We start from the raw sequence: 13,212 nt of genomic DNA on the forward strand, positions 1-13,212 counted from the left end.
CATGTGCCATGCGCCAATGCAGTGCCGCAAGAGCCGATTTGCGGTCGCTCAGGCGCTCTTGCCGGGCGTCGAGCGGTTTTACGAGGTGTGTGTTCGTGTGGTGTATCAATGTATCAAGTGGACTAGTGCGGCGGCCTCGAGCTTCGCGCGCTTGCTTCTCTTCCGACGCTGTTTACGATCACAACCATTTGTGCCATCGCGTGCAAGAGCGAAGCGCTGGGCTACGCTGTCGACGCCAATCTCTACAGTACGATCCTCGCCAAGGCTTTTGGCGCCAGCCTTTTGCAAGAGCCTGCGACTCGTGCGTCGTCGACTGGACCTTAGGAAATCAAAGTCAATATATTCATTTATACACGTGGAATTGCGACTACTTGTCGGCCGGCAGCGACAGAAAGAGCGACCCAACGACAAAGGCGTCCAGCGCACTGTCCCACTTGAACTGCATTTGGAGGATGCCGTGGCCGTCGTCGAGCGTGCCCGCCTGCCGCCAGCAGACTGACGGTCCATCGGTGGGGGGCTCCAGTGCCACGTCGGCGCAGTGCAGTTGAACTTTATTGCCGGTGGCGAGTACGATCGTGGCGTCGACGACGGCGTGCAACGGCACCGCGGTTCCCGTCGGTGGTTGCGTCAAGCCAAAACGGAAGTACGGTCCATGCGTCGTCTCGACACGCGTCTCGGAGCTCGCGTCGACCGCCACGCCAATGTGAACGTCATCGTGTGCTCCGAGCTCGACGATCTTGATGGACGGATTTGTCTTGACAACGAGTGCGATCGTGACCTCCACTGGCTTGTCACACAGCGTCGGTGCCTTGACCGCTGGTGGCATTTCCTCCGCTGGCGACTGCTGCTTCTTTGGGGCGCCAACCGTGTCGTCGAGTAGGTCGTCGAGACCGTCCATGTTGTACACGTCGGCCAAGTACGCCATGTCGTCCTGTCGGCTCAGCTGGCGACAGGCGGCGAGGTACTGCGCCGCGATCTCTTCGTGCTTACCCTTGTAGCGCCGCTGGAGCTGTGCACGCAACATCGGGACAGCCTCAAGCACGAGCCGCGTTTGGCTCATGACCTGCGACGACGACGGCAAGTTGACGATTGCGAGCTCGTCCAGAAACCGCTGGACGTCGGTGAGCAGCGGGAGCTGGTCCACGAGCACGTCGTTGAGGTACTTGCGCACGCGGAGGAGCTGCGACTTGCGAAAGGACGTGAGCTGGTACTGGTCGCGCGAGACTTTGGAGCAAGTGAGGAAGTAGACCCCGAGCCACGGCTGCGCCTCGGTGGTCGTGAGTGCGAGGAGGTCCGTGGTGGGCACGACGACCCACTTTTGCTCGTGGAACTTTTTCCACTTAGCCTCGTCCTTGTACGTCCACGGCGGGTTCTCAATGAGCGCGACCAGCGACAAAAGCACGTCGTGCTTGTCGAGGAGACGCGTCAGCAAGGTCAGTGACAAGACGTGCACGCGCTCGCAAAAATACCGAAGGATCGTGACGCATTGCACGGCGGCCCGCGACGCGCTACTGAGCTCGGCGACGATCGCGGCGCCAGCTTTATGGAACGTCGTCTGCGTCTTGAAGACGTCGCGCGGCGTCGAGAGAAGCCACGTGACCTTGCGCATGGCGTAGTCGAGCACCTCGACGAGGCTGTCATCGTCGAGCGCCTCGAAGACGTGTTCGTGGAAGAAGGCGACTTCGAGGAGGTTGCACACGACGGCTTCGTGGTACAGCTACGCAAAGCACATGAGCGACCCAGAGGCGCGCAAGATTCGCAACGAGAAAGTAGGTGCGGAGCGACGCGGCGTCCGAGACGTCGCTGGCGGCGACGTGTGGGAAGACATGGTCGGCCCAGAGCTCGGTCGTCAGGAGGTTCTGCACGAGCACGTCGAGCTTCTTGAACGTCAAGAGCGCTTCAACGACAAAATTGTCGGCCTTTTGCTTGGCGCTTTGGTGCGCCTGCAGATTGAGCTTCTCGACGTCGCCGTGGTAGCGCATCCAGTCGTTCGCGCCCATGGCGTCGAGTTCGAGAACGCGCAGCTGCTCGACCATGGCTTCAGCTTCGTGCGGCAGCACCATGTACGCTGGGCCGTCGACGCTACGCCCACATGAGCATCCGTCGTATCGCACCCTGGTACCTCATGGCAAAGGTGATCCAAGCGCCGGAAATCGCCAAGTGAAAAGGGCCGAAGGTTTCGAGTTTCGAAAGATCGCGCCCGGAAAGGCCGCCGACCGCATGCCCATGTCGATGACGCAGTGGGCCGACTGCCTGCATGTCGTGGAGGCGACGCTCACGCGCCTCGAGACCCTAAGGTGCTGCTCCGAGACGATGCAAGGCGCTGACTTCACGCAGAGACCCAGAGCCTCCGCGGTACGATTGCGAGGCTGACCCAAGCGCAACCAAGCATCCCACTACACTACACGGCAATGGCGGCCGTGCGAGGCCGACGCTACCGATTTACGCGAGCGAAATCGACGCTTCGCTGCACCGTCTGCACGCCCTTTGCGGCTCCAGTGCGGAAGAGCATCGCGCGCTACGCCGCCCGTCGGTGCTGCGCCGCTACGTCGAGGCGCGGTACGCACTTGCCAATGAAATGTAGTTTGTATCGCTACACTAGTCAAGTCGAGAGCAAAATGCCGCCTACAACAGCAGCGTCGTTTGCGCACTGGCACCACGGGCGCAAGGCCGACACGACGCACGCCCTCGTGCGCCAGTTGCTCATGCCGTCGTAAAGTCAAAGTGCAATGTGACGACGTAGCGGAGACGCACCTACAATCAAAAGATGAGCGACGTTACTTTCAATATCGGAGCGTACTTGTTCGGTGCGGTAGACGACGTATTCGTTGTAGAGGAGCGAGCCGTCGGCGTCCGTGGGCTCCAGCTCGCCCTTGGGCATACGCACACCGTTGTCGCTACGACATGTGCAGCGACATATTTGTGGACAATGTGCTCGTACGTGAAATGGGTCTCGGCGGCCGGTGTCATGCGGCCAACGCCAAAGACCGAGTCGCACCCGAGGCGCTCGACCTTGTCGTAGTTGAACTCTTCCGCTTCCAGCACATCGTGCGTCTTTCCAAGGGCCGCTTCGGTGAGCATGAGCACGCCCTAGTCAACACCGTACTCAGCAATCCGCTAACTCGTGTTGGAGGACCTTGGTTTGCGTCGCGGTCGCCCAGCAATAGTTGGCCGACTTGGACGCCACGTCGGCAAAGTACACCTAGTTCTCGGTGAAATTTAGCCCTTGCTGGTTGGACCCTACCCCTTTGCCAAACATGTAGCCCGTCGACGGCGCCTCGGGTGGCGCAATGCGGAGGCCTTTGGTCAAAATGCTGGCAATGTTGGCGAGTCGCGAGCCATGCCAGAGCAGCTACGCCACCGGTTGCTTGGGTCCTCGATACGACGATGTATTGAGAATACCTGGTGGTTGCCGACCGCGTCAAAGATGGCCGTGTGTTCCGCCTCGGCCTCGCTACACCAAGACGCTGAGGACGACGACCCAATGCCGACTCGTACCGTTGGACGCGGTGGATGGCGTCGACTCGGAGTGCGTACTGGCGGTGCGTCGGCGCGTGCGTGAGCGCAATATATTCTTGGATGTGCTTGAACTCATCACACGCGGGGTCGACCTCGTCCATGGCCGTGTGTAGCGACGCGTAGTGGGCGTCGACCGGGTTCATGTCGACGGCAGTCTTGTTCTTGATCATTCTCTGCGTGATCTCGACGTCCGAGAGCACCTAACGCGGTTGGTACAACAAGAGCAAATCGACGCATTCTCACTTCGAGCAAATCCAGCTTGAGTTTGAGTTCCCAGATCGAGTCGATCACGGGCGGCAGGTGCATCCCAAAGTCATGCGGCACGAGCTATACACTGCATTAGCCTCCTTGTATAGGGAATATGTGTACCGTGTAAAACTCGCTCGAAAGCGACTTGAGCTGCGCCTTGCACTTGGTGAGCTGCGTGCGCAGTTTTGTCGGCAGCGCCTTCTTGCGCGTCGACCGACGACGCGTCGAGCGTGCCCCCTCGTCTGCCTCATCGTCGGTCGCCGGCTTTTCAGCCTCGAGGCTCGCCAAGTCTTGCAGCGCCCCCGAGATGCGGTCGAGGATCGCGTAGCCCTTGTCGATCTGTTGCTTGGAGAGCTTGCCTAGTGCGAAGTTATAGACGCCGAAAGACTTTGGCGCAGACCCAGCGGCATGCGCTTGAGATCCAAGTGCATCTCGGCCATCTCTTGCGCGATCAAGTCGACATCGCAGATCATCTACACGTCTCGCATCGGCTTCACATTCGATGCCAAAGCACTCAACCTTGACGAAGGCTTGGACCGACGACGGCAGTTGCGACGGCGGCACGTCAACAGCCGGTGTCGCCGGTGCTTCCTCGTCGTTGTCGTCGCCGGTGTAGTCCAGCTCTAGGTATTATCGATACGCGCCATTCTCTTTTAAAGTACGCACCGATGAGCGTGTACTTGCCAGGCACGGGCTCGAACGGCGTTGCATCGAGCGGCCACGCGTTCTCCGTCTTGAGCTCAAACTTGGCGGTAAAGAGCGACTTGGCCGCGTCCACCGTCATGGGGCCCATGAGCTTCCGCTGATCCAGAGGCATATGGCCATGGACGCTATATGCAAGGGTCGCACCTGCGGCGTCTTGGCGCCGATACGGCCCCACTTGAAGAAGACGTGCGCTTCGTGCACGGCCGTGTCGCGGAGGATGATTTGGATCGCGTAAAACTTGTTGTGCCTAGAGAGAGCCGTCGGCGGCGACCAGTCGAATGCAAAGTACCCTTTGACGCCAAATGAGACGTCCGTGAGCGTGAGCATGACCGACCACACTGTGCCATCGGCCTCCTATGTCGCATTTGCTGAGCGACGAGAGTGCGGAGAACGAGCGCGTACTTGCAGCACCGTGCCCGACTCGGCCATCTTGGAGAGAGGGTCGACGACCGCCTACGCCGCTTTTGCTGAGCGCGAACGATGCGATGACCTAGCGTCGGACCTTGCCCTTGACGATGACACGGCTCATGCTGCCTGTCTTGTTGATGTAAATTTGGCGCTTGGCCACCACGACTTCGAACTTCGAAGACCAGCACTCACGATACTTCGAACGTCACCACATCAAGTGACAATCTCATTGTGGAGTCTTGTCGCCGTTCAGCAGTCACATACCTGTACTACTTGTCGCTTCTAGTCGTCCGTGTAGTGTACTACTAGTAGATTGCGATACCAACCACGGGCGTGTCTTTTCCCCGCCGTAAAACCAAGTGTCCTGGCTTGCAAGAGCGAAGAGCGTTTTCACAGGTAGCCATACGAAGGTCTTTGGAGTGCGTGGGACGGGCTGTATACACTCGGGCCACGCGCCCTTGTGCTACGCAGCAGCAAGGGTCCTTGGTGGCAAATGCAGCAGGGTCCTTGGTGGCGGAGAGACCGAGCTGAGAGCAAGATCGCAATGGCGGGCGGCGCTGATTGGCTGAAATAAAATCGAAGCTCTCTGCATTTCAGTATGGTGTGCGACGAAATACAATTCGCAGTCACAACAAGCGTGGCGTCGATGTCCCTGGTCCCGTCCGCGCCGCCGCCGCCGCCGCCCGACGAGACGGCGCTGGTCGTCGCCTCGTCCAAGAAGGAGGAGATCGACGAGGAAGAGTCGCCCGTCGACCTCATGCAGCTGCCGTCGATCCCGATGCAAAAGTCGCTGCTGCTCTTGACCAACTTTTGCAGCAACACGGTCCGGTTCCTCAACCACTTCTCCAACCTCTGCGAAGAGCGGCTGACGACTGTCGCCACGAACCTCACGCGCCTCGAGATCTCGCTCGCGATCCTTGAGGCGAAGCTTAACAGCATTCCGGACCTGCCGACGACCGTCACGATCTCGGCCGCCGATATTCCCGACGACCTGCCCACGCCCGGTCTCGTTGCGCCCGTTTCGTCGTCGTCACTTATCCTCCTGATACGTTGTAGCCAATGCGCCAACGCCACCGCCGCCACCGCCTGCGCCACCCGCCGACGGACCGGGCGCGCCGCCGCCACCACCGCCGCCCATGCCCATGCCATCCGACGATGGAGCGCCGCCACCACCACCAGCAGACGTCGAGGAGAGGAGTTTGGCCCCTGTGGCTCCTCTACTCAAGCTACGCGACGATCCGCTCTACTCCAAGTACGGCGCCCTTTGGCCAGGATGATGGTTCCTCATGCAAATGACGTGTAGGTATTTTTCGATGCAGCGCATGGGGCTTCCGGAGGGCGCCATTGTGCACAAGATGAAGATGGACGGCGTGGACCCTAGCATTCTCAGGTACGCGCGTCTTGCGAATCCAACGCAACCCTCATGAAACAACTGTAGCATGGACCCCGAAGGCCCGTCGCCATCGGCCACGAGCCTTGTCCCCATGGACGCGCCGTCAACCGAAATGACATTGGCGCTGGCGCCGCCGCCGCCGCCGATGGAGGACGGCCACGAGCCGTATCCCCGACCAGAATCTATATTTCCTCTCTCGGCGCCTCCTGTCGGTATGCCACCGCCGCCGCCCGCAGCCGCGTTCCCACCGCCGCCGCCGTTCGAGAGCGGTCCGCCGCCCCCGCCACCTGGCATGGCGCCCCCGACGCAGGTCGCCGACGCAGCGCCTGGCGTCATGAAGCTCAAGGACGACCCAATGTTTTCCAAGTACGCATCTCTGCTCGCCCTAGCAGCAGCCGAATGAAGCTCGGTGTAGGTACTTCACAATGATGAAGCTGGGCATGCCCGAAGGCGCGATTCGACAAAAGATGGCGCTCGACGGCGTCACGCTCGACCTCTTTGCGTACGCGCTGCTTCCCATTCGTCATCCCACGCTCGTTGTAGGCTCGACCCGGAAGGACCGTCGCCCAACCCACCCGCGACTGCAGCGGCCAACGACGACGACGACGACGACTTTTAACCTGCTTGGAATGCACACGTCGACGTGTCGTACTCGTATGTCGCAACTGCGTCGTTGTCGTTCGCATTCGCCGTTGCTTTCGCGATCGAGAGGGATGTTCGAGATAGGGGTAGGGTAGGATTAGGGTGCGTCGACGCACACCCTTGGACAACAAAATGTGTAGCGCGGTGCGCGTCATGGCTCGTCTTGCAATATGCTTGGTCGACGACGGTCGTCTCGGCACGAAGTGGGTATCGCGCCGTGCGTCGCGCCTCGATCCGCTGTACGTCACATCAAGGCGACCCATCGTATCGCAAAAGGTTCTTATTATACTACTTGAGGACTAACTAATGTCTCTAATAACAACGACTAACGACTTAACATCACGGACACTGAGAGGCGTCGACTAGGACGGGTTCCTCGCAAACATGTCGGCCGAGATGCGCTTCATCTTTGTAATGTGACGGGCTTTGGCTTGGGACATGTTGACGATAAAGTCGTCGCCGAGGATCGTGTCAAAATACATGGTGTTGGCCTTGCGCTTGCTGGCGTCGTGCTCGGCCGCAACCTTGTTGGCGCCGCGCTTGAGCTTGAGGGTCTTCATGACGTTGTCGAGGAGCCCTTCGCCGTGAAGATTCGCGCTTGATGCTTGGGTCGTTGGCGGCCCGTCCGACTTCATGAGCTTGGTCATCTTGTGCATGTTGATGGTGGTTTGCTGGCGCGAGTCGGCGATCTTCTTGAGCGCAATGTGGAACTGCGGAAAGCTGTTGAGAACCGCGTGAAAGTCGTCTTTTCGAATCATTTCGAGCTCGCAAAACAGCGTCGCGCGCACGTTAGCGGACCGCGGCTCGTTGTTGAGGAGCGCGATCTCGCCAAAGTACGAGCCAGCGCCCAAGACGCCGAGCTGCACCTTGCTGTTCTTGACGGAAATGTCCACTTCGACAAACCCCGAGTTGATAAAGTAAAATTCGTCGCCCTACCGCCGCTTTTCAGAAATGTTTCACAAATTTGGTGAAAAGAACCTGCTCGCCGGCGCGGATGATGAGGTCGTGGGGCATGGCGACGACGCTTTCCATGCACTGGACGATCGCGATCGCGCCGCCCGGGGAGAGCGCTTTGAAGAGCGGGACCTTGTTGATAAAGTCGCGGTGCAGCGACAAGGTGAGCTGGAGCTTGAGGCGGTCGGGGAGGTCCACGAAGAGCTGGTTCTGCTTGTCGCTGGGCCGAACGGTCCACACGTAGTCGTAGTAGTGCCGGATCTTGTCTTGAAGCGGCAGCGGCACCTTCTTGAACCGAAGATAATCGTTGATCGAGTCCAAATGCTCTTTGCGAGCCACCTCGGTCTTGTCGAGGTTGGCGAGCAAGTTGGCCGCGGACCCAATGATACTGGCGTTGATGCCGATGCCAATGAGCAGCATGACGCTCGTGAAGATGCGCTCGACCGTGGTGACGGGCGCGAGGTCGTTGGCGGTCGTGACCATGATGGCAAAGTAGAAGGCGCCGACGTACCGGTCGCTGAGCGAGTCGTTGAACGCGAACGGCGGCTTCCACGTCAATTCGTTAATGCCTTCGTACGTCACGACCCAGTAGTAGGAGCACGCCATGAGGTGCTGCGACAGAATGAAGATCACGGCGAGCTTGAGCATGCGCAGCACGGCCGGGTTCATCTTGCGCGAGACGTACGCAGTCATGGACGCAAAGAGCGGCGACTTGGAGAGGTGGAAGACGCGGAAGAGCTTGAGGATCCGCAGAAACTTGAGCGACTGGATTTTCGGCCCTTGCTCTGGAAAGTACGAGATCTACATCGTCTCGTGAGGATGCCACGTCATGGTCCTTGGATGGGATGCGTACGGGGTAGCTGCTCGCTGCGTCGGCTAGAAACCACCCGTACAAGTAGTGTGTCTGGATCATCTTGACGTCGTTGATCTCTTCGCGCGTCGCCGAGTCGACGTACGACGTCCGAAACGTGATGACGACCTCGAGAATGAAGAGCGTATCGACCACATACTGGCGCCAAGTGTGAACGAGATGCACTTGGTGTGGATACATACATACCTGCAGGTCGTCGAGGACTGTGTAGCCGTCTTTGAGCTCAAAGGCGACTTGGACAGGCGTGACGACGACAACATAGATGGTCATGACAGCGACGAGCACGTCCCACCAGCGTTTCCACTTGGAGTTCATCGATATGACGTAGACATGTTGGCGCTTTTGCACCATCTTGGCGATCTGGTCGGCGGACATGCCGTTGAGCTCTTGCTCGAGCATGTCGGCGACGCGGTTGGTGTCCTTTGTGCTGCGTTTGGCGCCATCGACCGACGCCGTCGGCCCATCAAAGATGCCGCGGAGACGGTTCGGCGCTCGTGCCTCCTCCCTCCCGGGGTCTTCACCGCCGGCTTGGCGCGCCGGCTGCGCTTCGACCATCGCACGAGATCGGTTTTGCGCTCGCCGGTTTCGACCGCCTTTCCCTATTTCAAGCGTCCTCCTCGTTTGTAACTTCGTGCACTCGACGGCGCTAACATTTTATTTCAACTCTTAGAACGTCAACTCAACGCGGCCAGAGACGGCGGACATGAGGATGATCTCGTCACGGACTGGAGTAGTGGCGGTCGTTGATGGAACGGTTGACACTCGTGGATCACAAGGGCTATGCAAGCCGACTCGCTTTAAGGCTGGACGACGTCTGGAGGGTCCGCAACTCGTCCTGTTCCGCTTATGACGCTCCCGTTCAAGTGTCGCCATCGTCACCTCGAGCACTTGGATGGCGAGGACGTGCAGCGCGTTGCGCCGCCGCTCGGTTGCGTACTTGGACTCGATGCGCTGCATTTTCTCAGAGGAGACACGGAGTTCGGACGCGCACGCAGCCAGCGTAGTGTCTGCAGATACGTTGAGAGCACCCATTGGATGCCCATCGTAGTACCCAGCTGGGCGCAGCGAGCGGCCATGATCGCATTTGTGTCTTCGATCATTTGAAGGCGCTCCTAACCTTGCTCATGCGATTAATTTGCCGCCGGAGCACGTACCATGGTCACCTCATGACGTGGCAGACACGGACACCTTCCTAAACAGAGCGAATCTCTTGGCGCTTCAATGATCTGCGCAGCGTTTGTGCGAGGCAGCTTTGGCTCCGGCACTGACTCTTCGGGTGGTCTCGCAGCGTGCTGTAGCTGTAGTAGCTGCTGCAGCTCGGCTCTACATCGTCGCGATCCATGACCTTGGATAAGATCTTGGGCGTTTGAACTACTTGGCGGTCGCGACATCGGCCTGGAGGTCTGCAGCGAGGCAACGCCACGAGCCGCTCCGAGGTTGCGTCATCCCGTTCAACCAACAAACGTTTCTGCAAAACTGATGGCTCTACTACGTGACAGTACATTTTAGCATCGCAGGTGACGCAGCGACCTACGCGGTCGAGGTGGGTTCTGTGCACGTTAACTTGTGCTCCACTCGCTCGCGGTTTGCAGCCTCAAGCACGTCCAAGCTGCGAGGCCCGTGCGCACGACGGACGGTCGCAGAGGACGCGACGAGGCGGCCGTTTCGAATACCGACCAATCGCAACGACGCTTGGATACGGCAGCGTAGCCAGTACGTGGCAGATGCTCAAGAAGCCCAAGCTACGGTCGTCCAGCGACGACGCTGTGTGCAACCTCTCAGTACGTTCATGCTGTGACAGTGCGCGCTGAGAATCGTTCGTAGCATCGCGATCTGACGACCGAGGCGTGCGAGCGCGCACTCGGAGGGTTTCGCGCTGCGCGGCGCCTCGACCTGTCCCACAACCAGCTGAGTACGACATCAACGTTATGCATCGCACATGAGTATCAAGGTTCCTCTAGGCTCGCTGCCCCACAAAACGCTCGAAAGCCACCTTGTGGAGCTCCACGTCGGCTTCAACTGCCTCCGCAACATCGAGGCGGTCGCTGGGCTGGCGCATTTGCAGTAGTTCTCAGCAGTCTCTATACGCTGGGTTCACAAAGGGGTCTAGGGTCCTCGACTTGAGCTACAACAAGCTGGACCAAGTCGACGTCTTGGTCTACTGCTCGGCGCTCCAGACACTCAAACTCCAAGGCAACCGGTACGACGCTCGTCCGTGACCCGCACGGCACTAGATCACGTAGGCTGACCAACTCGCGAGGCATTGACGGGCTCAAGCAGCTCCACGACCTCGACCTCTCGGACAACATCATCGAAGCGTACGTTTTGCGGCTCCTTTGGATTTGAGCCATAGTGGCTGCAGACCAGATGCGATCCGCGGACTCTCGCTCAACGTGGCACTGCGCACGCTCGCGCTGGAGGTGCGCGAGTGGCTGGGTTTGAAATGACAGTAGTTCACAGGGCAACCCGGTCGCGACGCTGCGAGACTACCGCGTCTTCGTACTCGATTTGGTACCCGGCCCTTTACCTTACAGGCAATACAAATGTCGTGTGGGGTAGCTACCCTCTGTGGCAATGCTCGATGGCAAGAGGTGGGTTGCCGCCGCAAGAGCCCGACATGTAGTTTCGCTGCGCGTAGACAGAGCTGTCAGCAGCTCACCCGCGGCGTCTCCAAAGAGCGCACAACCTACGGTACATTCTCGCACCAAGTTCTTACTGATGCATTGATGGTCAGCCCACTTGTACGACTCGAAGAAGACCTTCAAGTGCATGCAGTCTACGGGCCGAGGGGCAATGACGACGACGTTGGCGAGATCGGTGACGCCACCAATGATACTGCCACGTCCCCGCCTCGTCGGACATTGCGTCTCCGGCTATCGCTGACCACGGTATCATGCGTAGATCCCGATCCCCACCGACGACGACGACGACGAGAAGCAGCGCGAGAGTACCAAACCGCGAGCGTATGTCGCGGCGCGGATTCCGCCCCAGCCGCAGACGTACGCCGCCCTCAAGTCGGCGCATGCGAGCAAGCTCAAAGCGACGCGCCAGAAGCCCGCGACGACGAGCGAGAGCAGCACGTATGTCAGCCTCTTTGACCGTCTCGCGGTCGCCAACGGCGTGCCGGACCGGGAAGCGCGTCGACCACCGAGTTCGCCGAAAGCCAAGCGGACGGTGAAAACATTGGTGCGGACCAAGCGCAAGAATGTGATCTCGCCCGCCAAGGACAAGCTACACACACGTACGCCTGCTGGGCCTACCACCTACTAATGCGGATGGCGTAGCGAGCGCGGCGCCTCTCGTGCTGCGGCAGCTCCATTTTGAGCCGACGCCACGTCGTGCCGAGCCGAGTGCCGAGACGCTCAACCCGTCGCAGATGCGGGTGCTCGATGTCATCCAAGGACTGATCGCGCACAAACGACAGACGATCGCTGCGCTCGAAAGTTCACTGAGCTGATGATCGAAGCGCTGATAGCTACGGCAGCGCATCTGCTCGTGTAGATACCACTTGGATATACTCTCGTGCCAGTTATATACACCTCGGATACTAGCCTCACAACATGGAGATCGATCTAGTATCGGTAGAGTCGTCGACGCGGAGAAGGGATGGCGCTGCTCACGTGCCAGTCGTCGGCGCCTGGCTCTCATCGAACTGCCATCTGCCGGCGCGGTCGATGCTGGTGGCACGGAACGGGCAAAGTGGGTGCATTTATATTATATGACGTCGTTTTTGTATGTTGAGCTCCGAAATGCGAATAAAAAGAGGCGTCGTGACACACGAGGATTGAAGCCCAATGAGATGCGGGAAAGGCCATCGCGACTGTACACTTTAGGTTTGCTGCTCAGTGAATCAAGCCCCACATGCGCCCCTCGGCATGTATCGCGGCCGTCGCCTTCGCGGCAGCCGTCGTGAATGCCCAGATCTCGACTGCGCCAACGCCCTTGGACAATAACAGCACGACGAGTGCACCTGTGGTCGACACCAACACGAGTGCACCGACGTTCACGCCAGCGCCGATCGATGGCGTGACGAGCACGCCGGAGCCGGTGCCGACAAACGCGACCGACGCCCCGTCAACAACGCCGACGCCGGCAACGTTGACGCCCGTCGCGTCGACACCAAGCCCTTTACCGAATGTGACGACGACGCCATCGGGCCCGACAGACGCGCCCGTGACGTTGTCGCCCTCGCCCAGCGCTACCAACGCGACTACGACCGACGCGCCTACGCCCACAACAGCTAGCCCGCCACCGAGTAACCAAACCACCGTGCCGACGCCCACGACAGCTGAACCACTGCCGAGCCCTGCGTCGAATGAACCGGCACCGACGCCTGCTGCATCGCCGTCTTCAGCAAGCCCTACACCGTCGTCGAGCGAACCGACGCCATCGTCGAGCCCTACGCCGTCTTCGTCAAGCCCCACGCCGTCTTCATCGAGCCCTACGCCGACGCCAGAGCCATCTTCATCGA

The 13,212-nt window shown here is 59.6% G+C and overlaps 8 protein-coding genes across 9 annotated transcripts; 3 read left to right on the plus strand and 5 right to left on the minus strand.

The window, feature by feature from the left end:
- Position 1: 1 nt before the first annotated feature.
- Positions 2–361, plus strand: SDRG_10114 (hypothetical protein; the record flags this gene model as incomplete). Its single annotated transcript, XM_008616086.1, has 2 exons — positions 2–85; positions 127–361. The coding sequence occupies 2 exons, from the start codon at positions 2–4 to the stop codon at positions 322–324; spliced, it is 282 nt and encodes a 93-aa protein (XP_008614308.1). The 3' UTR covers positions 325–361.
- Positions 321–2,301, minus strand: SDRG_10115 (the record flags this gene model as incomplete). Of its 2 annotated transcripts, XM_008616087.1 has the most annotated exons (3): positions 2,123–2,301; positions 1,764–2,082; positions 321–1,717 (listed from the first exon to the last, which is right to left on the minus strand). In XM_008616087.1, exons 1-3 carry the CDS (start codon positions 2,257–2,259, stop codon positions 368–370), a joined length of 1,806 nt encoding a protein of 601 aa, XP_008614309.1. In that variant the 5' UTR covers positions 2,260–2,301. The 2 variants fall into 2 exon arrangements, with proteins under 2 accessions (XP_008614309.1, XP_008614310.1); XM_008616088.1 differs by lacking the exons at positions 1,764–2,082; positions 2,123–2,301 and having other exon boundaries at positions 368–1,609.
- A 266-nt stretch (positions 2,302–2,567) lies between these two features.
- Positions 2,568–5,074, minus strand: SDRG_10116 (hypothetical protein). The gene is made up of 16 exons (XM_008616089.1): positions 4,976–5,074; positions 4,876–4,926; positions 4,763–4,827; positions 4,618–4,720; positions 4,435–4,570; positions 4,288–4,391; positions 4,169–4,241; positions 3,889–4,127; positions 3,763–3,846; positions 3,499–3,719; positions 3,403–3,454; positions 3,245–3,352; positions 3,137–3,202; positions 2,942–3,090; positions 2,801–2,897; positions 2,568–2,754 (listed from the first exon to the last, which is right to left on the minus strand). Exons 1-16 carry the CDS (start codon positions 5,000–5,002, stop codon positions 2,704–2,706), a joined length of 1,626 nt encoding a protein of 541 aa, XP_008614311.1. The 5' UTR covers positions 5,003–5,074; the 3' UTR covers positions 2,568–2,703.
- Positions 5,075–5,489: 415 nt separating this feature from the next.
- Positions 5,490–7,264, plus strand: SDRG_10117 (hypothetical protein). The gene is made up of 6 exons (XM_008616090.1): positions 5,490–5,885; positions 5,938–6,133; positions 6,185–6,271; positions 6,320–6,640; positions 6,690–6,776; positions 6,818–7,264. Exons 1-6 carry the CDS (start codon positions 5,528–5,530, stop codon positions 6,891–6,893), a joined length of 1,125 nt encoding a protein of 374 aa, XP_008614312.1. The 5' UTR covers positions 5,490–5,527; the 3' UTR covers positions 6,894–7,264.
- On the minus strand, positions 7,179–9,331 carry SDRG_10118 (hypothetical protein). Its single transcript, XM_008616091.1, has 4 exons — positions 8,928–9,331; positions 8,724–8,879; positions 7,895–8,671; positions 7,179–7,848 (listed from the first exon to the last, which is right to left on the minus strand). The coding sequence occupies exons 1-4, from the start codon at positions 9,294–9,296 to the stop codon at positions 7,279–7,281; spliced, it is 1,872 nt and encodes a 623-aa protein (XP_008614313.1). The 5' UTR covers positions 9,297–9,331; the 3' UTR covers positions 7,179–7,278.
- A 188-nt stretch (positions 9,332–9,519) lies between these two features.
- SDRG_10119 (hypothetical protein) lies at positions 9,520–10,187 on the minus strand (the record flags this gene model as incomplete). Its single annotated transcript, XM_008616092.1, has 5 exons — positions 9,520–9,576; positions 9,621–9,748; positions 9,793–9,853; positions 9,896–10,064; positions 10,117–10,187. The coding sequence occupies 5 exons, from the start codon at positions 10,185–10,187 to the stop codon at positions 9,520–9,522; spliced, it is 486 nt and encodes a 161-aa protein (XP_008614314.1).
- Positions 10,188–10,465: 278 nt separating this feature from the next.
- Positions 10,466–12,276, plus strand: SDRG_10120 (hypothetical protein; the record flags this gene model as incomplete). The annotated part of the gene is made up of 9 exons (XM_008616093.1): positions 10,466–10,522; positions 10,566–10,653; positions 10,703–10,805; positions 10,852–10,941; positions 10,985–11,059; positions 11,104–11,161; positions 11,202–11,252; positions 11,643–11,982; positions 12,026–12,276. The coding sequence occupies 9 exons, from the start codon at positions 10,466–10,468 to the stop codon at positions 12,196–12,198; spliced, it is 1,035 nt and encodes a 344-aa protein (XP_008614315.1). The 3' UTR covers positions 12,199–12,276.
- A 307-nt stretch (positions 12,277–12,583) lies between these two features.
- Positions 12,584–13,083, minus strand: SDRG_10121 (hypothetical protein; the record flags this gene model as incomplete). The annotated part of the gene is made up of 2 exons (XM_008616094.1): positions 12,584–12,951; positions 13,002–13,083. The coding sequence occupies 2 exons, from the start codon at positions 13,081–13,083 to the stop codon at positions 12,584–12,586; spliced, it is 450 nt and encodes a 149-aa protein (XP_008614316.1).
- Positions 13,084–13,212: the final 129 nt, after the last annotated feature.

This window comes from Saprolegnia diclina (genome assembly GCF_000281045.1).
Source record: "Saprolegnia diclina VS20 unplaced genomic scaffold supercont1.33, whole genome shotgun sequence".
Lineage (NCBI taxonomy): Eukaryota > Oomycota > Saprolegniomycetes > Saprolegniales > Saprolegniaceae > Saprolegnia > Saprolegnia diclina.